Source organism: Entelurus aequoreus, linkage group LG08 (genome assembly GCF_033978785.1).
Source record: "Entelurus aequoreus isolate RoL-2023_Sb linkage group LG08, RoL_Eaeq_v1.1, whole genome shotgun sequence".
Classification (NCBI taxonomy): domain Eukaryota; kingdom Metazoa; phylum Chordata; class Actinopteri; order Syngnathiformes; family Syngnathidae; genus Entelurus; species Entelurus aequoreus.
This window is the reverse complement of record NC_084738.1, coordinates 4,830,854-4,855,312: the sequence shown is the minus strand read 5'-3', so window position 1 is coordinate 4,855,312 and position 24,459 is coordinate 4,830,854. Positions and strand designations below refer to the sequence as shown.

General features: G+C 35.5%; 1 protein-coding gene across 1 annotated transcript in view; it reads right to left on the bottom strand.

The window, feature by feature from the left end:
- Nucleotides 1–228: 228 nt before the first annotated feature.
- dock1 (dedicator of cytokinesis 1) overlaps nucleotides 229–24,459 on the bottom strand; it is a 483,186-nt gene continuing 458,955 nt past the window's right edge. The window contains exons 47-52 of the mRNA XM_062055356.1: nucleotides 21,733–21,870; nucleotides 17,539–17,681; nucleotides 17,254–17,452; nucleotides 13,100–13,283; nucleotides 7,819–7,970; nucleotides 229–776 (exon numbers count right to left, since the gene is read on the bottom strand). Coding sequence (XP_061911340.1) covers nucleotides 681–776; nucleotides 7,819–7,970; nucleotides 13,100–13,283; nucleotides 17,254–17,452; nucleotides 17,539–17,681; nucleotides 21,733–21,870 — 912 coding nt within the window. The 3' untranslated portion in view covers nucleotides 229–680. The remainder of the gene's footprint in view (nucleotides 777–7,818; nucleotides 7,971–13,099; nucleotides 13,284–17,253; nucleotides 17,453–17,538; nucleotides 17,682–21,732; nucleotides 21,871–24,459) is intronic.

Below are 24,459 nucleotides of genomic sequence, written 5' to 3'. Positions count from 1 at the left end.
CATCCCTAATTATCATATTATATTTAAATTATTTACTAATTATTTATGACCAACCCTATTTACATTCACATGACATCACATGGACAAAGATAAGACCTTCTGGAGGAAAGTTCTGTGGTCAGATGAAACCAAAATGGAGCTGTTTGGCCGCAATACCCAGCAATATGTTCGGAGGAGAAAAGGTGAGGCCTTTACTCCATGATGATCGGTGAAAAATAAAGAATCAGCAAGCGTCGTTTTTGTTTAAAAATCCATACATTTGAAGGTTTATTCATGCGTGGTGTCAGTAGTGAATGTGGTGCAGTAAATGTTAGTTGCCAACAATGTGCACGCCAAACTTCCACCAAGAAAAAAAAACTCCTAAAAGTCCTACCGCCCTTTTTTTTGTCGATGTTCGGTACAAAATGCCTGGTGAGCTAACAACGTTAAAAGAAACCAAAAAAAAAAATCATATTTACAAACCTCTGTACATGCTGCGAGATTACGTTGTATGAGGTGGAGATATTTGCGTGGCTGCTGCTCTCGCAAAAGAAATCATGTGGAGGAAAAAGGGGGCGGGGCCGCAATGAGGTATTCATCTTGTCAAGGCGGGAATGTGTCGGCTGGAGGGAGGGGGGGGAGGGGGGGCGGGGGATTTGTTTTGGCGCTCGTTCCGCCCGTCCTTTTGTCAGCGTCTTTGCTTACTGTACAATCCCTGAATCGATGGACGCCTGCTTCCTGGTGGTCTTGGGAGGGGGCGGCGGCGGCGTCTTGCTGGGCAGCGGCGGCGGTAAATGCTGGACGACAGGTCCCAACAGAAAACACAACTTAACACAAACAACAACAAAATATTGACAAAATACTCCTTTTACTTTAGAACCGTCAAACGTCGGGTTAAATAATATGGCAGGAAGACACCAATTGAACATTAGACTCCAGCCATCATATGTTAGAAAGCGTTCAAAATCAACAGCATGCTTGCTGATCTTCCTTGTTTTCTCGCTGAGCGCCGTAAAGAGAGCAGGGGCCGTACTTATCAAGCTTCTTAGAGTGCCATTTTACACTTAAGTCCTGAGAATTTGCGAAATTTAGTCCTACTCTCAAACTTAAGAATAAAAGCTTTTTATCAACGTTCTTAAGTCTAAGAATCACTCCTACTCTCCACGATATTTAAGAGACCTTCAGAGGTGTCTTAAGTGGTTAGGAGTTGCCAGCAGGGGATGGCACTGAGGCGAGAGAGACGTGCGCCAACGTTCAGGGAGCGGAACGATGTTCTGGATTTGTTTGATGACGAGCAGCTGATCAAACGGTATCGTTTAGACCAGGGGTCACCAACGCGGTGCCCGCGGGCACCAGGTAGCCCGTAAGGACCAGATGAGTAGCCCGCCGGCCAGTTCTAAAAATAGCTCAAATAGCAGCACTTACCAGTGAGCTGCCTCTATTTTTTAAATTGTATTTATTTACTAGCAAGCTGGTCTCGCTTTGCCCGACATTTTTAATTCTAAGAGAGACAAAACTCAAATAGAATTTGAAAATCCAAGAAAATATTTGAAAGACTTGGTCTTCACTTGTTTAAATAAATTCATTATTTTTTTTTACTTTGCTTCTTATAACTTTCAGAAAGACAATTTTAGAGAAAAAATACAACCTTAAAAAAGATTTTAGGATTTTTAAACACATATACCTTTTTACCTCTTAAATTCCTTCCTTTTGTTTCCTGACAATTTAAATCAATGTTCAAGTACATTGTAAAGAATAATAAATACATTTTAATTTAATTCTTCATTTTAGCTTCTGTTTTTTAGACGAAGAATATTTGTGAAATATTTCTTCAAACTTATTATGATTAAAATTCAAAAAAATTATTCCGGCAAATCTAGAAAATCTGTAGAATCAAATTTAAATCTTATTTCAAAGTCTTTTGAATTTCTTTTAAAATGTTTGTTTTGGAAAATCTAGAAGAAATAATGATTTGTCTTTGTTAGAAATATAGCTTGGTCCAATTTGTTATATATTCTAAAAAAGTGTAGATTGGATTTTAACCTATTTAAAACATGTCATCAAAATTCTAAAATTAATCTTAATCAGGAAAAATTACTTATGATGTTCCATAAATTTTTTAAAAAGTTTTTCTCTTCTTTTTTTCGGTTGAATTTTGAATTTTAAAGAGTCGAAATTGAAAATAAACTATGTTTCAAAATTTAATTGTCATTAATTCATGTTTTCTCCTCTTTTAAACCGTTCAATTAAGTGTAAATATCATTAATTATTAATAATAACAGAGTTAAAGGTAAATTGAGCAAATTGGCTATTTCTGGCAATTTATTTAAGTGTGTATCAAACTGGTAGCCCTTCGCATTAATCACTACCCAAGAAGTAGCTCTTGCTTTCAAAAAGGTTGGTGACCCCTGGTTTAGACAGAGCGGGTATTATTTTTGTCACAGATTTAATACTTTTCGATTCCATGTTGATTTCTGCATGTGGCTGCAGTGGGCTAGTATATATAGAGCCACCCACACCAGTTTCAAATTAGTTGCCTAATTAATGAATCGGAAAGAAAATGTTATGACAGTAGCGTATGTGTGTGGCCGTGAGGTGAGTGACGTCAGTGAGTGTGTGGGCGAGAGAAGAGAGGGAGCGGTAGCGTGAGTGCCGGCGGGGGACTAGTTTGTTTTGTATTATTTTGTAGTTTATTGTCAAAATATACACTCCCATTGTCCACTTAAATATTTCCAAGATATTTCTTTATTCTTAGACAACGGATTCCCTTCCGTGATTGGTCATTTCTACGGACACAGAAATGACGTCACCTAAAATTCCGTTTACGGCACATAGTAATGTCGTAATTCAGCTCTGAGTGTGACTCTTAAGATTCAGTCCTACACTTCGCTGAAAGTGTGAGTAAGACGCTTGATAACTAACTTTTAAGTGCGGCTTTCAGCGAAGAATTTATTTACTCTTAAGTCAACTCTTAGCAGACTTCTTAGGAGTCATTCTAAGAAGCTTGATAAGTACGGCCCCAGATTGACAAACTTGTTTATTTGACCTTGTTCAAAAATCATTAGTGTGCTCTCACTGACGGTCCTTCTAAGGCAGGGGTGTCCAAAGTGCGGCCCGGGGGCCATTTATGGTCCGTAACTAATACTTTAAGGGCCCGACACACATTCTGAATATATACAGTACAGGCCAAAAGTTTGGACACACCTTCTCATTCGATGCGTTTTCTTTATTTTCATGACTATTTGCATTGTAGAGCAGGGGTGTCAAACTCAAATACAGAGTGGGCCAAAATGTAAAACTGAACAAAGCCGCGGGCCAAGGTCGAACAAATTAACCTTTTTAATAGGGACCCAAACAAGTTTTGCATTAAATATTGAACAAGCAAGGCTTATATAACTTTATAGTGACATGCAAAATCCAGTTTCAAATAATAATAATAATAATAAAAAAATATCAATGGCATATCAAACACAATTTAAATAAAAATTCAATGCTTCTTTTTTATTTGCAGCCTTCTGAGGTAAATATCAACATTAACTTTTTCCACAGGCTAATAAATTTGAAAATAAAATAATGAATAAAACAACCATTCAGGACTTTAAACGGCTCAGTTTGCAACACACTGATCTATCTACAATATAAAGAGTCATGAAAACAAAGAAAAAGCATTGAAATGAGAAGTTGTGTCCAAACTTTTGGCCTGTACTATATATATATATATATATATATATATATATATATATATATATATATATATATATACATATATATATATATATATATATATATATATATATATATATATACACATATATATACATATATATATACATATACATATATATATATACATATATATTTAAAAAATATATATATATATTTTTAAATATTATATATATATATATATATATATATATATATATATATATATATATATATATATGAAAAATAATTAACATTTATAATAGACAAACAGATCTGAAGTTGATCTAGGGCAGGGGTCACCAACCTTTTTGAAAGCAAGAGCTACTTCTTAGGTAGTGATTAATGCAAAGGGCTACCATTTTGATACACACTTAAATAAATTGCCAGAAATAGCCAATTTGCTCAATTTACCTTTAACTCTATGTTATTATTAATAATTAATTATATTTACACTTAATTGAACGGTTTAAAAGAGGAGAAAACACGAAAAAAATGACAATTACATTTTGAAACTTAGTTTATCTTCAATTTCGACTCTTTAAAATTAAAAATTCAACCGAAAAAAAAGAAGAGAAAAACTAGCAAATTCGAATCTTTATGAAAAAATTAAAAAAATAATTTATGGAACATCATTAGTAATTTTTCCTGATTAAGATTAATTTCAGAATTTTGATGACATGTTTTAAATAGGTTAAAATCCAATCTGCACTTTGTTAGAATATATAACAAATTGGACCAAGCTATATTTCTAACAAAGACAAATCATTATTTCTTGTATATTTTCCAGAACAAAATTTTTAAAAGACATTCAAAAGACTTTGAAATAAGATTTAAATTTGATTCTACAGATTTTCTAGATTTTCCAGAATAATTTTTTTTTTGAATTTTAATCATAATACATTTTAAGAAATATTTCACAAATATTCTTCGTCGATAAAACAGAAGCTAAAATGAAGAATTAAATTAAAATGTATTTATTATTCTTTACAATAAAAAAAAAAAATTACTTGAACATTGATTTAAACTGTCAGTAAAGAAGAGGAAGGAATTTAAAAGGTAAAAATGTATATGTGTTTAAAAATCCTAAAATCATTTTTAAGGTTGTATTTTTTCTCTAAAATTATTTTTCTGAAAGTTATAAGAAGCAAAGTAAAAAAAAAAAAAAAGAATTTATTTAAACAAGTGAAGACCAAGTCTTTAAAATATTTTCTTGGATTTTCAAATTCTATTTGAGTTTTGTCTCTCTTAGAATTAAAAATGTCGGGCAAAGCGAGACCAGCTTGCTAGTAAATAAATACAATTTAAAAAATCGAGGCAGCTCACTGGTAAGTGCTGCTATTTGAGCTATTTTTAGAACAGGCCAGCGGGCTACTCATCTGGTCCTTACGGGCTACCTGGTGCCCGCGGGCACCGCGTTGGTGACCCCTGATCTAGAGACATAAGAGTTGACAGTAAAACAAAATAAATGATGACTTATATTTTGAGTGGGGCCCTTCTGGGTCCCCAAGAAATGTTGTGGGTTTTTTCCCCGTTTTTTTGTAAATGGTCATTGTTAAAAAATAAAAATAAAAAATAAAAAATCATCTTTGTTATGAATTATTGACCTATTACTTCACATCAAATGTTCCACTTTTAAAATCTTTTTGGGTAAAATCTGGCACATCTTGTGTTTTTGCCATAAAAACAGGATTTTGACAAAAAGGTCATAAAACATAAAAAACAACAAAAACTTTATATCTATAGATAGACCTGACGTTTTTACCATTTTTATGACTGAAACCCTTCTGGGTCCCTGGGAACACACTTAAGGGGAGCCCTAAAGGTACAAAAATATAAATACACAGTATTGGTTTTGAAAATTAAAATAAATTAAATTAAGGCCCACGCATGCTTTAATTTTTGAGTGCGTGACTCTCAGTGGAAAAAGTTTGGACACCCCCATAGTAAGGCAAAAGAAGAATAGAGATGACAATTGTGGCTCATAAAAGGCCAAAAGGTGCGGCGTAACGTCACAAGATCTCGGCCATCTATCAAAATGTATAGTGTTCTTGCTCCACAACACCGTCAGCCTAATTATGGCCATTTTCAGTTTAAAAGCAAAAATCAATAGTGTCATCAAATGTCTTGTGTTAAACAAAATAAACAGTGTTCTTGGGCGTAAACAGTGAAAATATATATACAAAAAAACCACCAAAAAACAAATAGTTATGGCTGGTCCAGGAACCGGTCCAATTAACTGTGTTGACCTCTGACATGAGTCAAAAATCAATAATGTGCTTGCTCTGACTTAAGAAAATAGTAAATAGCGATTGTGCAAGAAGCTAATTTGACCTTTAACGTCGAGTAAAAAAAATAATCTATAGGGTTCTTGCTTTGACATACTATATTTGGCTGTTTCTTGACTCATTGTCAGAGATGTTTACATAGGGATGATGCTCGAAACCGGTTTTCCCGGTTGTTCGATAAGAAAAGAACCGAGTCCTCGGACTCGAATCCCTTTTTGAGAACCGGTAGCCGTTATCGAGACCACTATAGTAAAGAAAAAGAGTTGGTTCTTTATTCGAATCCCTGAGAACGAATCCCTTCCCACGGTAAATGCCCTGTGGGACGCAATGTTATGCCCATTTGATTGTAGACTCTTACTGACACCTTGTGGCGATATGAAAATACTACGCGTCATTAGTTTGGGCACTTCCGGGTTGGCGAGTCAGTTCAGTTCATGAGACAATTGAGAAGTAGACAAGTTGAGTTAGCTCTTACAAGCCGTGGAAAAGATAAGTCTGTAAGTAAACTGTTTAACTTGTTTATGTAACTCAATATTAAGGTGGAAAGTGTTTCAATTTGATAGTAAGATGTCTATTGAAAAACAACTTTTGTGGATGTTTTGAGGACTTAAAATGGCTGCCAGTCGTGTATTTCCACCATCGAAATAGTTTCAACACTCAGAAGTATTTGTTTGATGATAGTACTGTATATTTGTGTGAAGCTAATATTCACATATTGTGTATTACATTTCAGTATGTTAGCTTATACATTTGTCATTGTGTGTATTTCAGTTTAAAATAAATAAATAAATAAATAACAGTCCAGTGCAAGACAAAAGTAAAGATAGGAAAAGACAAAGCAAGATCAACAACAATAAAGAGCCTAAATGGATTAATCTGCTTTGGAACTTTATCAGACGTCTTGGATTGTTTGTTAGCTGTCTGCCAAGCTGCATAACCTCAACACGTATAGTGAGGGCAGAACAGGCAATATGCAATTATTGCCAGGCTTCGCTCTCATGTAAGAATTGTTGATTGATGACTGTGGTGTTCTTAGTGTCATAGTGTGTGTAGTTAGTATGTTCCAATAGCAGCAGAAGTGCACTTTTTGGAGAGCTGTATTATTTTCAGTTTTGTGCCCAAGGGACTGATTTTATTTAACACTATATTATTATGTATACACCTATAGTGATCACAGAGACAGGTTGTTTTTGTGTTACTGTATATATTTGTTTTTCTGAAAAATCTCACTTAATATACTTTGAGTAACAACAGTCAATATGTTTTTAAATTTTTTTAAAGGGGGTAACAGTCAATATTTATTTATTTATTATTGTTATTTTTTTCTTACAAAATACAAGTGAGCTTTTGTTAAACCAAATATTGTGTTTTTTTCCATACACAACAACCTATCTGGAATCGATAAGGAATCGGTTCGATAAGAGGATTCGATAATGGGCTCGAACTCGATAATTTCTTATCAAACATCATCCCTATGTTTACATGCTATTTAAATCCAATCCAGATAATAAAAAAAAACTTCCTGCCCCTGCTGTCAATCAACGAGAAGACTATCTCCGTTAGCTCGCCCTCAGCCACGCTAACAACCAGTGTGGCGTTGGATTGATAAGATGACTTAACATGGCGGCGAGGTGAGGGCCAAGCTTCTGATTAACGGCGGTGAGGTGCTGCTGATGGATTGCCGGCGCTGAAGTAATCACGCCATCAATCACGAAAGGAGCGCTGGACCGTCCGAGAATAAATAACAGTGGGCGGCGGCGGCGGCGGACGCTTGGTGGCGAGTTGTACTTTAGCCCCACATTAGTTTAGTGTGTTGCTATTCATTCATCCTAATAGAAGGAAAACATACCCGTTGATGCGGCGGGGGCGGCGGAGGCGTGGAGGGAGCGCTCAGGTCTTGATTATCCAGCAGGTTGCCGTAGTCGGCCGTGCTGCCTTTGACGGGAAGCGGAGGAGGGATTTCCGCCTTGTCGGCGCAACCAATCCCGTTCAACTCCAGATCTGGAAGAAGGGGGAGCACACTTTTATCAACCAGCAGGGCGGCGACATTTTGCACATTTGCTTTAAAACAGGTGTTCTATTTTCTAGTTGGCAATATTCATATTCAGAAGCCTTTGCTCAATTTTTTTTTGGGTAAAAATATGACACGTAAATAAGCAAACAATCACGTAATTACCAAAACAATAATTACGTGAAGCGGTAGAAAATGGATGGATGGATGGATGTGCACGGTATACAGTGCATCTAGAAAGTTTTCACGGCGCTTCAATTTCTCCACATTTTGTTATCTTACAGCCTTATTCCAGAATGTAGGACATTCATTTTTGTCCTCAAAATTCTACACACAATTCCCCATAATGACAATGTGGAAAGGTTTTTATTTGAGATGTCCGATAATATCGGCAACCCGATATTATCGGCCGATAAATGCTTTAAAATGTAATATCGGAAATTATCGGCATCGTACGGAGCCCCTAAAGCAGGGGTCACCAACCTTTTTGAAAGCAAGAGCTACTTCTTGGGTAGTGATTAATGCGAAGGGCTACCAGTTTGATACACACTTCAATAAATTGCCAGAAATAGCCAATTTGCTCAATTTACCTTTAACTCTGTTATTATTAATAATTAATGATATTTACACTTAATTGAACGGTTTAAAAGAGGAGAAAACACGAAAAAAATGACAATTAAATTTTGAAACATAGTTTATCTTCAATTTCGACTCTTTAAAATTCAAAATTCAACCGAAAAAAAGAAGAGAAAAACTTAAAAAAAGAATTTATGGAACATCATTAGTAATTTTTCCTGATTAAGATTAATTTTAGAATTTTGATGACATGTTTTAAATAGGTTAAAATCCAATTTACACTTTGTTAGAATATATAACAAATTGGACCAAGCTATATTTCTAACAAAGACAAATCATTATTTCTTCTAGATTTTCCAGAACAAAAATTTTAAAAGAAATTCCAAAGACCTTGAAATAAGATTTAAATTTGATTCTACAGATTTTCTAGATTTGCCAGAATAATTTTTTTGAATTTTAATAATAATAAGTTTGAAGAAATATTTCACAAATATTCTTCGTCGAAAAAACAGAAGCTAAAATGAAGAATTAAATTCAAATGTATTTATTATTCTTTACAATAAAAAAAATTAATTTACTTAAACATTGATTTAAATAGTCAGGAAAGAAGAGGAAGGAATTCAAAAGGTAAAAAGGTATATGTGTTTAAAAATCCTAAAATAATTTTTAAGGTTGTATTTTTTCTCTAAAATTGTCTTTCTGAAAGTTATAAGAAGCAAAGTAAAAAAATATATGAATTTATTTAAACAAGTGAAGACCAAGTCTTTAAAATATTTTCTTGGATTTTCAAATTCTATTTGAGTTTTGTCTCTCTTAGAATTAAAAATGTCGGGCAAAGCGAGACCAGCTTGCTAGTAAATAAATACAATTTAAAAAATAGAGGCAGCTCACTGGTAAGTGCTGCTATTTGAGCTATTTTTAGAACAGGCCAGCGGGCTACTCATCTGGTCCTTACGGGCTACCTGGTGCCTGCGGGCACCGCGTTGGTGACCCCTGCCCTAAAGGGACATGGGGGAATATTTTTTTTTATAATTTTTTAAAATTTTAAATTTTTAGACATACGTATATCTCTTGCGCACAAGATAGTTTCTTGTGCGCACGAGATACATGTCTAAAAAAATAAAAATAAAAATAAAAATTATAAATTGTTTGTTTTTATAACTTTATAAAAGGTTTCTCGTGCGCACGAAATACATGTCTTAAAAAAAATAAATAAATAAAAATAATAATAATAATTTTTTCCCCCCCATGTCCCTTTAGGGGCTCCGTAGTATCGGTTTAAAAAAAAGTAAAATGTATGACTTTTTAAAACGCCGCTGTGTACACGGCCGTAGGGAGAAGTACAGAGCGCCAATAAACCTTAAAGGCACTGCCTTTGCGTGCCGGCCCAGTCACATAATATCTACGGCTTTTCACACACACAAGTGAATGCAAGGCATACTTGGTCAACAGCCATACAGGTCACACTGAGGGTGCCCGTATAAACAACTTTAACACTGTTACAAATATGCGCCACACTGTGAACCCACACCAAACAAGAATGACAAACACATTCCGGGAGAACATCCGCACCGTAACACAACACAACAAATACCCAGAACCCCTTGCAGCACTAACTCTTCCGGGACGCTACAATATACACCCCCCGCTAACCCCTTCCCAACTCAACCCCGACCCCCCCAACCCCGCCCACCTCAACCTCCTTATGCTCTCTCAGGGAGAGCATGTCCCAAATTCCAAGCTGCTGTTTTGAGGCAAGTTAAAGAAAATAATGCACTTTGTGACTTCAATAATAAATATGGCAGTGCCATGTTGGCATTTTTTTTTTCCATAACTTGAGTTGATTTATTTTGGAAAACCTTGTTACATTATTTAATGCATCCAGCGGGGCATCACAACAAAATTAGGCATAATAATGTGTTAATTCCACGACTGTATATATCGTATCGGTTGATATCGGAATCGGTAATTAAGAGTTGGACAATATCGGAATATGGGCAAAAACGCCATTATCGGACATCTCTGCTTTTTATTTTTATTTTTAAATTTTGCTACTTTATTACAACTAAAAATAACATTTCATTAGTATTTACAGCAGGGGTCCCCAAACTACGGCCCGCCAGCGTCCAAAATCCGGCCTGCGGGAAGTCTACTCTCTCTGCAGCTGTTACATATACTGTATTTTTCAGAGTATAAGTCACACCGGAGTATAAATTGCACCGGCCGAAAATGCATAATAAAGAAGGAAAAAAACATATATAAGTCGCACTGGAGTATAAGTCGCATTTTTGGGGGGAAATGTATTTGATAAAAGCCAACAGCAAGAATAGACATTAGAAAGGCAATTTAAAATGTCTAAAGAATAGTGAACAACAGGCTGAATAAGTGTACGTTATATGAGGCATAAATAACCAACTGAGAACGTGCCTGGTATGTTAATGTAACATATTATGGTAAGAGTCATTCAAATAACTATAACATATAGATCAGGGGTCACCAACCTTTTTGAAAGCAAGAGCTACTTCTTGGGTAGTGATTAATGCGAAGGGCTACCAGTTTGATACACACTTCAATAAATTGCCAGAAATAGCCAATTTGCTCAATTTACCTTTAACTCTATGTTATTATTAATAATTAATGATATTTACACTTAATTGAACAGTTTAAAAGAGGAGAAAACACGAAAAAAATGACAATTACATTTTGAAACATAGTTTATCTTCAATTTAACACTTTAAAATTCAACCGAAAAAAAGAAGAGAAAAACTTAAAAAAAGAATTTATGGAACATCATTAGTAATTTTTCCTGATTAAGATTAATTTTAGAATTTTGATGACATGTTTTATATAGGTTAAAATCCAGTCTGCACTTTGTTAGAATATATAACAAATTGGACCAAGCTATATTTCTAACAAAGACAAATCATTATTTCTTCTAGATTTTCCAGAACAACATTTTTTAAATAAATTCAAAAGACTTTGAAATAAGATTTAAATTTGATTCTACAGATTTTCTAGATTTGCCAGAATATTTTTTTTAAATTTTAATCATAATAAGTTTGAAGAAATATTTCACAAATACTCTTCGTCGAAAAAACAGAAGCTAAAATGAAGAATTAAATTAAAATTTATTTATTATTCTTTACAATTAAAAAAAATAAATTACTTGAACATTGATTTAAATTGTCAGGAAAGAGGAGGAAGGAATTTAAAAGGTAAAAAGGTATATGTGTTTAAAAATCCTAAAATAATTTTTAAGGTTGTATTTTTTCTCTAAAACTGTCTTTCTGAAAGTTATAACAAGCAAAGTAAAAAAATTAATGAATTTATTTAAACAAGTGAAGACCAAGTCTTTAAAATATTTTCTTGGATTTTCAAATTCTTTTTGAGTTTTGTCTCTCTTCGAATTAAAAATGTCGGGCAAAGCGAGACCAGCTTGCTAGTAAATAAATAACATTTAAAAAATAGAGGCAGCTCACTGGTAAGTGCTGCTATTTGAGCTATTTTTAGAACAGGCCAGCGGGCTACTCATCTGGTCCTTACGGGCTACCTGGTGCCCGCGGGCACCGCGTTGGTGACCCCTGATATAGAACATGCTATAAGTTTACCAAACAATCTGTCACTCCTAATCGCTAAATCCCATGAAATCTTATACGTCTAGTCTCTTACGTGAATGAGATCAATAATATTATTTGATATCTTACGGTAATGTGTTCATCATTTCACTCTTAAGTCGCTCCTGAGTATAAGTCGCACCCCCGGCCAAACTATGAAAAAAACTGCGACTTACAGTCCGAAAAATACGGTACTGTAATACTGTACTTGGTAATTGGGATTTGTTATATATTGTATATATTATATAAAAATATAATGTAATATAATATATCAGTATATATTATATACTGTATATATAATATGTAAATATTACATATGTTATATTTTATATTGCTACTACTTTATACCTGCATTATCCTTTCCATCCTTTGTAACTGAGCTACTGTGTGGAACAATTTCCCTTGTGGATCTATAAAGTTTGTCTAAGTTGTCTAAGTCTCAAGTTTAAAAAAATAAAAAATAAAATAATACATATATATATATTTATTATTTTTTAAAATCTGTCCTTTCTAATCCATTTTCCACCGCTTGTTACTCTCGGTGTCTCCTCGCCGCTCAGGCAAATCATCCAGTCTAAAAATGCATTTTCCCATCGACAACGTGACATCATTGCACTCGCGCCGGGCCCCCCCCCCCCCCGAGTCAAAAAGTTTGGGGACCCCTGATTTACAGCCTTTGTTGATGCACTTTAGGCATCAATTCCAGCCTCACGTCTTTTTGAATACAATGCCACAACAAAGTATTGAGCAAATGTTATGAATAGTTATGTGCATGTGATTTCACATTGTCATTATGGGGTGTTGTCTGCAGAATTTTGAGGACAAAAATTAATTAGGCTGTAACGTAACCAAATGTGGGGAAAAGTGAAGCGCTGTGAATACTTTCTGGATGCACAGGAATACGGCTAATATTACTCTTTCATTCTTACTGGAGACCGTGTGCAGACTGAAGGACAGTTTGCTCCTTGGCGTGATGGGCGGGGGTGCCGGCGAGGAGGAGGAAGAGGAGTTGGACGGCGAGGAAGGAGGCCCGGGGGACACGGAGAGGCGGCGGTCTCCGCCCAGCTGGTTGAGGACTTGACTTCTGGGTCTCTGAGGCCTCAGAGGGCTGATCTGTGAACAATCAATACATCAATAACGGGCTGATTTTGGAGCTTGGTGATGGTCTTCGGAGGACTGCATGTTTTTTTGACAAGACTTGATGACATTTTTTGGGGGGGACTAAATTGTTTTTGAGGGGAAATAGATCAGTGGTTCTTCAACTTTTTTCCACCGAGTACCACTTAGAAAGAACTTGGCTCTCCAAGTACCACCGTAATGATCGACATTAAAATACAGTAGCGTAACAGAGGTTTCATTTAACAAGTATATTTATTATTTGACGTCCCACTGGGTTGTGAGTTTTTCCTTGCCCTTATGTGGGATCTGAACCGAGGATGTCGTTGTGGCTTGTGCAGCCTTTTGAGACACTTGCGATTTAGGGCTATATACCGTAATTTTCGGACTATAAGCCGCTACTTTTCCCCCTCGTTCTGGTCCCTGCGGCTTATACAAGGGTGCGGCTTATATACGGCCTGTTCTTCTCCGACACCGACGAAGAGGATTTCGGTGGTTTTAGTACGCAGGAGGAAGACGATGACACAATGATTAAAGACTGACTTTTCATATACCGGTAGGCTGGTTATTTTGATAACTTACAGGCGAGCACTTTGTATTACTTTGCACTGTTGTATTATTTGTACTCTGCACGAATGCTGTTCGCATGAAAAAAAACAACTGCCTGTAACTCCCACTAGGAAGGTCGTAGAGACATGAAACAAAAACCTGTATGTAGGTCTCACTTAGACCTACAACTCATAATGACACATCCTCAGGCAAAAACCAACTGGAAGTTGGCAATTTCCCATTTTAGACAAAAATGTACTAAAAACACTGCTTTTTACGTCTTTGACCTCTAATTTGACCCCCTTAAAATACTTCAAAACTCACCAAACTTCTCACACACATCGGGACTGGTGGAAATTGCGATCTAAAAAAAAACCGAACCCCAAACCTCAAAATTGTGCTCTACATAATTTTTGAAAAAAACAGAGAAAAAACTGCTTGTAACTTCCGGTAGGAACGTCTTAGAGACATGAAACAAATACCTGTAACATTACACACAGTTTGAACAGTAACACTGGGTTTGAATATAGGAAAATGAAACACTGTACTTTAACTAGATAGAGATAGAGCCAGAGAATCACTGAACTAGATATTTTTACGGGTTAGAGCTCTAGATTGTGTTTTTGGCAGACTAGATGATGTTTTTGAGGGACTAATATGATGTTTTTGGAGGCCAAGATGACATTTTTAGTTTTTGAAAGAACTATTTTTGGGGGGATTCAATGTTTTTGTTTTGGCAGACTAGATTAAGTTTTTGGGGGACTACCGTATTTTTCGAACTATAAGTCGCAGTTTTTTTCATAGTTTGGCGACTTATACTCAGGAGCGGTACACACCCTCAGCGTCAAATATTTTGTCACTTGACGGATGATACCTGTCAGCATGCTAACATTAGCATGCTAGCTTATATTTTTTTCAAGCTAATTTTGTTGGTATACACCTCAGCCATATTTTTGCACTTTATGCGTGCTAACGTTAAACACTTTTTCAGCTACACATCTCAGAGTAATATGTTTTGGTAGTTGACCCATGTTAAAGTTTGCATGTTCGCATGCTAACAGTATCGTGCTATTAAAAAAAAAAAAAAAAGTAAAAGCTATACACCTCAATGTCATATATTTTGGTATTTGAAAAATACTACAGTTAACATTCACCGTATTTTTCGGACTATAAGTCGCAGTTTTTTCCATAGTTTGGCCGGGGGTGCGACTTATACTCAGGAGCGACTTATGTGTGTAATGATTAACACATTAGCGTAAAATATCCAATAATATTATTGATGTCATTCACGTAAGAGACTAGACGTATAAGATTTCATGGGATTTAGCGATTAGGAGTGACAGATTGTTTGGTAAACGTATAGCATGTTCTATATGTTATAGTTATTTGAATGACTCTTACCATGATATGTTACGTTAACATAGCAGTTGGTTATTTATGCCTCATATAACGTACACTTATTCAGCCTGTTGTTCACTATTCTTTACACATTTTAAATTGCCTTTCAAATGTCTATTCTTGCTGTTGGCTTTTATCAAATACATTTCCCCAAAAAATGCGACTTATACTCCAGTGCGACTTATATATGTTTTTTTCCTTCTTTGTTATGCATTTTCGGCCGGTGCGACTTATACTCAGAATAATACGGTACTCGTATCTCTGGCTACGGTAGCCGTAACGAGCCGACAATCCATCAAGCGGTGCGGCTTCAAAGTCGTACTAAAACATTTTGACAGATTTTTGAGTGCCGTGTGTATCGTTCTTTATTTCCAATGGAAATTTTGGTGTTGTTTACTGGCGTCATATTGCAGTCTACACGTATCTCTTATGTGTGACTGCCATCTACTGGTCACACTTATTATTACACCATGTACCAAATAAAATTGCTTCGAGGTCGGTAAGCACAACCAGAATTATTCCGTACATTTTGGGGGAAAAGGCGCACTGTACATTTTTGAGAAAATGAAAGGATTTTACGTGCGCTTTATAGTCCGGAAAATACGGCATGTTTTCGGGAGGCTAGATGGCGTTTTTGGGGGCAATGGATGTTCTTTTGGCAGACTAGATAAAGTTTTAGGGGTATTAGAATGTTTTACGGAGGATATATTATATATTTGGGGGGACACATTTATGATTTTTTGAGAACTGAATGTAGTTTTTTGCAGGACTAGATTATATTTTTGATGGGGACTAGGTTATGTTTCAAAGACTAAATTAAGTTTTTGGGGGACCAGATGTTTTTGATTTTTTGGGGGGGATTAGATGTTTTAGCAGACTAGACTATGGTTGTGGGGGAACAGGTGGTTTTTTCGGAAAAAGAAGACATATTTTGGGGGACTAATGGTTTTTGGAGGACTAGATTATGTTTTTCGGAGCCTTGATGACATTTTTTTGGGGTATAGATAATGATTTTGGGGGGCCTCGATGATTTTTTATTTTTTTTGCAGGACTAGATTATATTTTTGATGGGGACTAGGTTATGTTTCAAAGACTAAATGAAGTTTTTGGGGGACCAGATGTTTTTGATTTTTTTGGGGGGATTAGATGTTTTAGCAGACTAGACTATGGTTGTGGGGGAACAGGTGATGTTTTTTTGGAAAAAGAAGACATATTTTGGGGGACTAATGGTTTTTGGAGGACTAGATTATGTTTTTCGGAGCCTTGATGACATTTTTTGGGGGTATAGATAATGATTTTGGGGGGTCTCGATGATTTTTTTTTTTTTTTGCAGGACTAGATTATATTTTTGATGGGGACTAGGTTATGTTTCAAAGACTAAATGAAGTTTTTGGGGGACCAGATGTTTTTGGTGGACTATATGATGTTTTTTGGGGGGGATTAGATGTTTTAGCAGACTAGACTATGGTTTTGGGGGAACAGGTGATGTTTTTTTGGAAAAAGACGACAAATTTTGGGGGACCAAATGGTTTTTGGAGGACTCGGTTATGTTTATTGGGGCCTTGATGACATTTTTTGAGGGGATAGATAATGATTTTGGGGGGCCTCAATGATTTTTTTTTTTTTTTTTGCAGGACTAGATAATATTTTTGACTATATGATGTTTTTTGGGGGGGATTAGATGTTTTAGCAGACTAGACTATGGTTTTGGGGGAACAGGTGATGTTCTTTTGGAGAAAGACGACACATTTTGGGGGATTAATGGCTTTTGGAGGACTAGATTATGTTTTTTGGGGCCTTGATGACATTTTTTGGGGGGATAGATAATGATTTTGGGGGGCCTCAATGATTTTTGGGTGGGAAGATGATATTTTTGGGGGGACAAAAATATTTTGGGGGTTTAGCTTATGTTTTAGACACCAGATTAAGTGTCTTGGGTGGCACTAAATTATGTTTTTGGAGACCAGATGTATTATAGGGGACTCAAACCAAATTGGGAACATGAATATGTGAAAAGTACCGTCTCTGAGAGTATGACGGCCTCAGCAGGCTGCAGATGGATTTCGGTGGTCTTCATCTCCTTGTCGAAGATCTCCTGGTGTTTGCTGTTCCTCTTCTCCTTCTTCTTGTCCCGCCGCTCCCGCTCGGGCTCGTCGCGGTCCAGCTTGTCCTGAGACTTGGTGTGCAGCTTCTTTGGCAGGAGGGGCTCCAGGGCGAAGCTGAGGACAGAAACCAGTCAGAGATGCCACTCTTTCATGGGAAGTATGGAAATGTTAGCTGCCCCAATAATGACAGCGGGTGTTACCCGTCCGAGCCGGGCCTGGAGGGGGAGTTGTCTGAAGAGGCGGAGGTGACCGACGCCACAGAGAGCGGCCTCTGAGAGGAGGGCATGGTGAAGGAGCGCACCATGGAGTGTGGCCGAGACCCCCGACGTTCATCTGCTGGTGGCTGTGGAAAAAAAAAACACCCCAAAAATGCAAGAAAGTCAATAAAAAAATGATTACAAATTATTATATCACTATTCTACTCAGTATGTTTTTATTTACAACTTTACATCAAAGCCTTCTTGTAAGGTTTGCCGTTCGATTCAGTCACCTTAAAAATGGAAAAGCACATTTTTATTCATTATTTTATCTATTTATACGCGGCACCCTGGAGAACATGAAGAGACGCTTTGAAGAGTCTAAATTTAGTCAGCGCTGACTGTCAGCGACTTTACATAAGCACGTTAGCAGCTGGAAATAAATCATTTGGGGGAAAAAAGACAGTGAAAAAATATTTGGAAAAAAATCGAAATATGTAAACCAGGGGTCACCAACGCGGTGCCCGCGGGCACCAGGTAGCCCGTAAGGACCAGATGAGTAGCCCGCTGGCCTGTTCTAAAAATAGCTCAAATAGCAGCACTTACCAGTGAGCTGCCTCTATTTTTTAAATTTTATTTATTTACTAGCAAGCTGGTCTCGCTTTGCCCGACATTTTTAATTCTAAGAGAGACAAAACTCAAATAAAATTTGAAAATCCAAGGAAATATTTTAAAGACTTGGTCTTCACTTGTTTAAATAAATTCATAATTTTTTTTACTTTGCTTCTTATAACTTTCAGAAAGACAATTTTAGAGAAAAAATACAACCTTAAAAATGATTTTAGGATTTTTAAACACATATACCTTTTTACCTTTTAAATTCCTTCCTCTTCCTTCCTGACAATTTAAATCAATGTTCAAGTAAATTTATTTTTTTTATTGTAAAGAATAATAAATACATTTTAATTTAATTCTTCATTTTAGCTTCTGTTTTTTTGACGAAGAATATTTGTGAAATATTTCTTCAAACTTATTATGATTAAAATTCAAAAAAATTATTCCGGCAAATCTAGAAAATCTGTAGAATCAAATGTAAATCTTATTTCAAAGTCTTTTGAATTTCTTTTAAAATTTTTGTTCTGGAAAATCTAGAAGAAATAAGTGAAGTGTGAAGTGAATTACATTTATATAGCGCTTTTTCTCAAGTGACTCAAAGCGCTTTACATTGTGAAACCCAATAACTAAGTTACATTCAAACCAGTGTGGGTGGCACTGGGAGCAGGTGGGTAAAGTGTCTTGCCCAAGGACACAACGGCAGTGACTAGGATGGCGGAAGCGGGGATTGAACCTGCAACCCTCAAGTTGCTGGCACGGCCGCTCTACCAACCGAGCTATACCGTCCCAACTAACTAACTTTGTTAAAAATATAGCTTGGTCCAATTTGTTATATATTCTAACAAAGTGTAGATTGGATTTTAACCTATTTAAAACATGTCATCAAAATTCTAAAATTAATCTTAATCAGGAAAAATTACTAATGATGTTCCATAAATTATTTTTTTAATTTTTTCAAAAAGATTCGAATTAGCTAGTTTTTCTCTTCTTTTTTGCAGTTGAATTTTGAATTTTAAAGAGTTAAATTGAAGATAAACTATGTTTCAAAATTTAATTGCCATTTTTTTCATGTTTTCTCCTCTTTTAAACCGTTCAATTAAGTGTAAATATCATTAATTATTAATAATAACATAGAGTTAAAGGTAAATTGAGCAAATTGGCTATTTCTGGCAATTTATTGAAGTGTGTATCAAACTGGTAGCCCTTCGCATTAATCACTACCCAAGAAGTAGCTCTTGCTTTCAAAAAGGTTGGTGACTCCTGATGTAAACAATTAGAAAGATACACTGAAAAAACTGAAATCTAAGTAAGATTAAATATCTCAAATAAGGGTGATATTTGCTTATTTTCTGTCTGATAAGATCATTCTTCTCATTAAGCAGATTTGATGTTAGAGTGTTTTACTTTTTTTTAAAGGTTTTGGTCCTAAATGATGTCAGTAAGATATTACAGCTTGTTGCTGAGATTTGATGAGCTATATTGAGTAAAACATGCTTGAAACTAGAATATCAACTGTTGCAAAGCTGTGTCTGACAAGTATAAAAGTACTTTTTAAAAAATAATAATTTCTCATTTCAAGCATGAAAAAAAAATCATGACTTTGACACAATTGTGTCTCATAATTAAAACAGATGTCAGCCAAATGGACTTTTGCTGTTTTATTTTCAATGAAACGATAGAAAACACGTACTCATATAGTAGTACAGTTGGCACAGTACAGTAAACTGACTGTTAATATTTACATTTAACATTTCAAACAATTTTGAACAGAAATAGTTCATTTAAAAAAATGTTGGCCGGGGGCCGGGCTGTATATATGTAACGGGTATAAGAAATACTTTGATTATTTGAGTGAAATTCCTGCTAAAATATGTATATTGTTTTGTTATGCAATGAGAGGTCCAATTGCGCCATCTGCTGGTACCTGAAAGTCTGTAAATATGAACGCAAACCGGAAGCTTATTGGCAGACTTCCTGTACACTGCTAATGGTAAGACAGGCTTTGATATTGCTCTGCAAAATATTATAAATTACACTAAAGCTAACGTGAGATTTATAATATTTTGCAGAGCAATATCAAAACGTGTCTTACCATTAGCAGAGAACAGGAAGTCTACTAATAGCTTCCGGTTTGCGGTATTATCTACAGACTTTTCAGGTACCAGCAGATGGCGCAATCGGACCTCTCATTGCATAACAAAACAATATACCGTATTTCCTTGAATTGCCGCATGGAATATAGTATTCGCCTGCCTAGAATTACAGCCGGGTCAAACTCGTTTCGCAAAATAATTAGCGCATGCTTGGCACTTCCGCCGGGTCAAATATGAGTCATTAAATGACTTCCGCCTCCTGGTGGTAGAGGGCGCTAGTGATACTTCTTGCGACTGCTATACTGCAGAAGACCGGTGCTGCAGAAGAAGACAACACGCAGCAAGAGTGAGCAGCCATTGTTTGCTTGCACTTTTACCATGGAGGATTACATATCTAAAATAAAACAGTTTTCTAAACTGGACTTTCAATCGAAGCAGGAGGTAATACTTAAAGGAAGATCTCCATCGAGACTTTTAAAACTGAAGAAAGATAAGGAAGACTTTTAGAGGAGCTGTGCATGGACTCATTTATACCTAAAGGTAAGACCATAATAACGTTTTTTTAATTAAATGTGATTTTCATGATAAGGTAAGCGCCGGAGTGAGAAGAGGTTTTAAAATAATTAGCTCATGCTTGCCAATCCCGCATGCTTTTGGTAAACGCAGGAGTGAGAAGAGGTTTTAAATTAATTAGCGCCCCGGCGGCTATTCAAGGAAATACGGTACATATTTTAGCAGGAATTTCACTCAAATAATCAAAGTATTTCTTATACCCGTTACATATATGCGCAATAATTGACTAAAAGAGCACGCACTTGGCGCGATGATGTCATGTTGTCGATGGAAAAATGCATTTTTAGACAATATGGTTTGCCTGAGCGGCTAGGAGACCCCGAGAGTAACAAGATGTTGCCTTGTTGCCTTTCCATTAAGAACAATAAATGAGTTTTTAGTATAAGTTTGCTGGTTTCAAGAATGCCGAGCACATATCATTGTCAAGATAATGGCACTAGCATTTACTTCATTTAAGAATATTTTTCAACATATTGAGCAAAAAGGTCTCTTTTTTTTCTACCAAGAAAAGTGCACTTGTTATTAGTGAGAATATACTTATTTTAAAGGTATTTTTGGGTTCATTGAGGTTAGCTCATTTTACTTGTTTTGGAAAGTCTTGACAAGCCAAATTTTCTTGTTCTATTGGCAGATCATTTTGCTTAGTTCAAATAAAATACCCCTATTTTTTTTTTTCTTGTTTTTGAACACTGACTTTTTGCAGTGTAGAAAGATATACCGTATTTCCTTGAATAGCCGCAGGGGCGCTAATTAATAATCGGCCGACCGATATTATTGGAGATCTCTAGCTTAAACTCTAAATATTGGGAAGACAGCACTCAAAAGCACCTCAGCAAAACATGATGTTTGTAAAGACAATAGCACTGGGAATAATACTAATAATATTACTAATAATAGTGTCAAAAGATGGCCTTACCAGAGTCTTGACTCCGTATTGTTTCTCCACCTTCTCTCGCAGTTGCTTGAAGCAGGCCTCCAAGCGGTCGTGGAAAGGTCTCAGGGCCTCGGTGACTTTCTCCCCGTGGATGCGGACGCCTTCGGCAAGGTGCGGGATCTGAAGCGGGTGGAAGACAAGCGTGGGGAAAAACATTTGTCCGAGACGTGCAGACTCCAAAAGGACGGCGAGCGATGTTGCAAACAAGTCATTACAGGCTAAGTTTGCTAACAAAAGCCTGCGCGTCGTCCCCGTGGAGGGGACTGCCTGGCGCTGGAGAGATTCTCTTCCACGAGGCCAGCAGAAATCAGACAAGAAGAATCCCTCGTCCCGCTGGCTGTTTGCCATCTTTGGACGCACTAATTGTCCCCACAAGAGTCGCGTGTGCTGCCTGTTTGTTTGTTTCTTTGTTTCCCATGGTAACTATGAAAAAAAACATCCTGTAGAGTCTTGCTGTTAAAAAGCAGCAAACAAACAAAGCAGCTTGTGCCTTTTATAAACAACAATACATGGTTGTAGACCACCACTACGTATCCCATTAGACCAGGGGTGTCCAAACTTTTTCCACTGAGGGCCGCACTGTGAAAAATCAAAGCAAGCGGGGGCCATTTTGATATTTTTTTTATTTTAAAAACCAATACAATATATGTTTAAAAAATATACATTTAGGCCTCCATTCAGGCTTGATCCCGGGGACCCCAAAGGGGTTTGGTCAAAAAAATGTGTCATTATTCAGTATTATTACTTTTATTTAGGGATGTCCGATAATGGCTTTTTGCCGATATCCGATATTGTCCAACTCTTTAATTACCGATACCGATATCAACCGATACATGCAGTCGTGGAATTAACACATTATTATGCCTAATTTGGACAACCAGGTATGGTGAAGATAAGGTACTTTTTAAAAAATAAAATAAAATAAGATAACTAAATTAAAAACATTTTCTTGAATAAAAAAGAGAGTAAAACAATATAAAAACAGTTACATAGAAACTAGTAATGAATGAAAATGAGTAAAATGAAGTGTTAAAGGTTAGTACTATTAGTGGAGCAGCAGCACGCACAATCATGTGTGCTTACGGACTGTATCCCTTGCAGACTGTATTGATATATATTGATATATAATGTAGGAACCAGAATATTAATAACAGAAAGAAATGGGGGGAGGGAGGTTTTTTGGGATGGTGCACTAATTGTAAGTGTATCTTGTGTTTTTTATGTTGATTTAATAAAAAAAAAACAAAAAAAAACAAACAAAAAACGATACCGATAATAAAAAAACAGATACCGATAATTTCCGATATTACATTTTAACGCATTTATCGGCCGATAATATCGGCCTGCCGACATCCCTACTTTTATTATTATTCAAGTTTTAAATCTCTAGATAAGGGGTCACCAACACGGTGCCCGCGGGCACCAGGTAGCCCGTAAGGACCAGATGAGTAGCCCGCCGGCCTGTTCTAAAAATAGCTCAAATAGCAGCACTTACCAGTGAGCTGCCTCTATTTTTTAAATGTTATTTATTTACTAGCAAGCTGGTCTCGCTTTGCTCGACATTTTTAATTCTAAGAGAGACAAAACTCAAATAGAATTTGAAAATCCAAGAAAATATTTGAAAGACTTGGTCTTCACTTGTTTAAATAAATTCATTAATTTTTTTACTTTGCTTCTTATAACTTTCAGAAAGACAATTTTAGAGAAAAAATACAACCTTATAAATGATTTTAGGATTTTTAAACACATATACCTTTTTACCTTTTAAATTCCTTCCTTTTCTTTCCTGACAATTTAAATCAATGTTCAAGTAAATTTATTTTTTATTGTAAAGAATAATAAATACATTTTAATTTAATTCTTCATTTTAGCTTCATTTTTTTAGACGAAGAATATTTGTGAAATATTTCTTCAAACTTATTATGATTAAAATTCAAAAAAATTATTCTGGCAAATCTAGAAAATCTGTAGAATCAAATTTAAATCTTATTTCAAAGTCTTTTGAATTTATTTTAAAATGTTTGTTTTGGAAAATCTAGAAGAAATAATGATTTGTCTTTGTTAGAAATATAGCTTGGTCCAATTTGTTATATATTCTAACAAAGTGTAGATTGGATTTTAACCTATTTAAAACATGTCATCAAAATTCTAAAATTAATCTTAATCAGGAAAAATTACTAATGATGTTCCATAAATTATTTTTTTTAAGTTTTCCTCTTCTTTTTATCGGTTGAATTTTGAATTTTAAAGAGTCGAAATTGAAGATAAACTATGGTTCAAAATTTAATTGTCATTATTTTCATGTTTTCTCCTCTTTTAAACCGTTCAATTAAGTGTAAATATCATTAATAATTAATAATAACATAGAGTTAAAGGTAAATTGAGCAAATTGGCTATTTCTGGCAATTTATTTAAGTGTGTATCAAACTGGTAGCCCTTCGCATTAATCACTACCCAAGAAGTAGCTCTTGCTTTCAAAAAGGTTGGTGAACCCTGATATATATGAACATTAGGTCTATCTGTCAATATAACGGTTTTAAAGATTTAAGTTGTATGCTCTTGTTGTCAAAGAAAACCCTGTTTTTTTAATGGAAAAAATTAGAGATGTCGATATATGCGTTAAAATGTAATATCGGAAATTATCGGTATCGTTTTTTTTATTATCGGTATCGTTTTTTTTATTTTATTTTTTATTAAATCCACATAAAA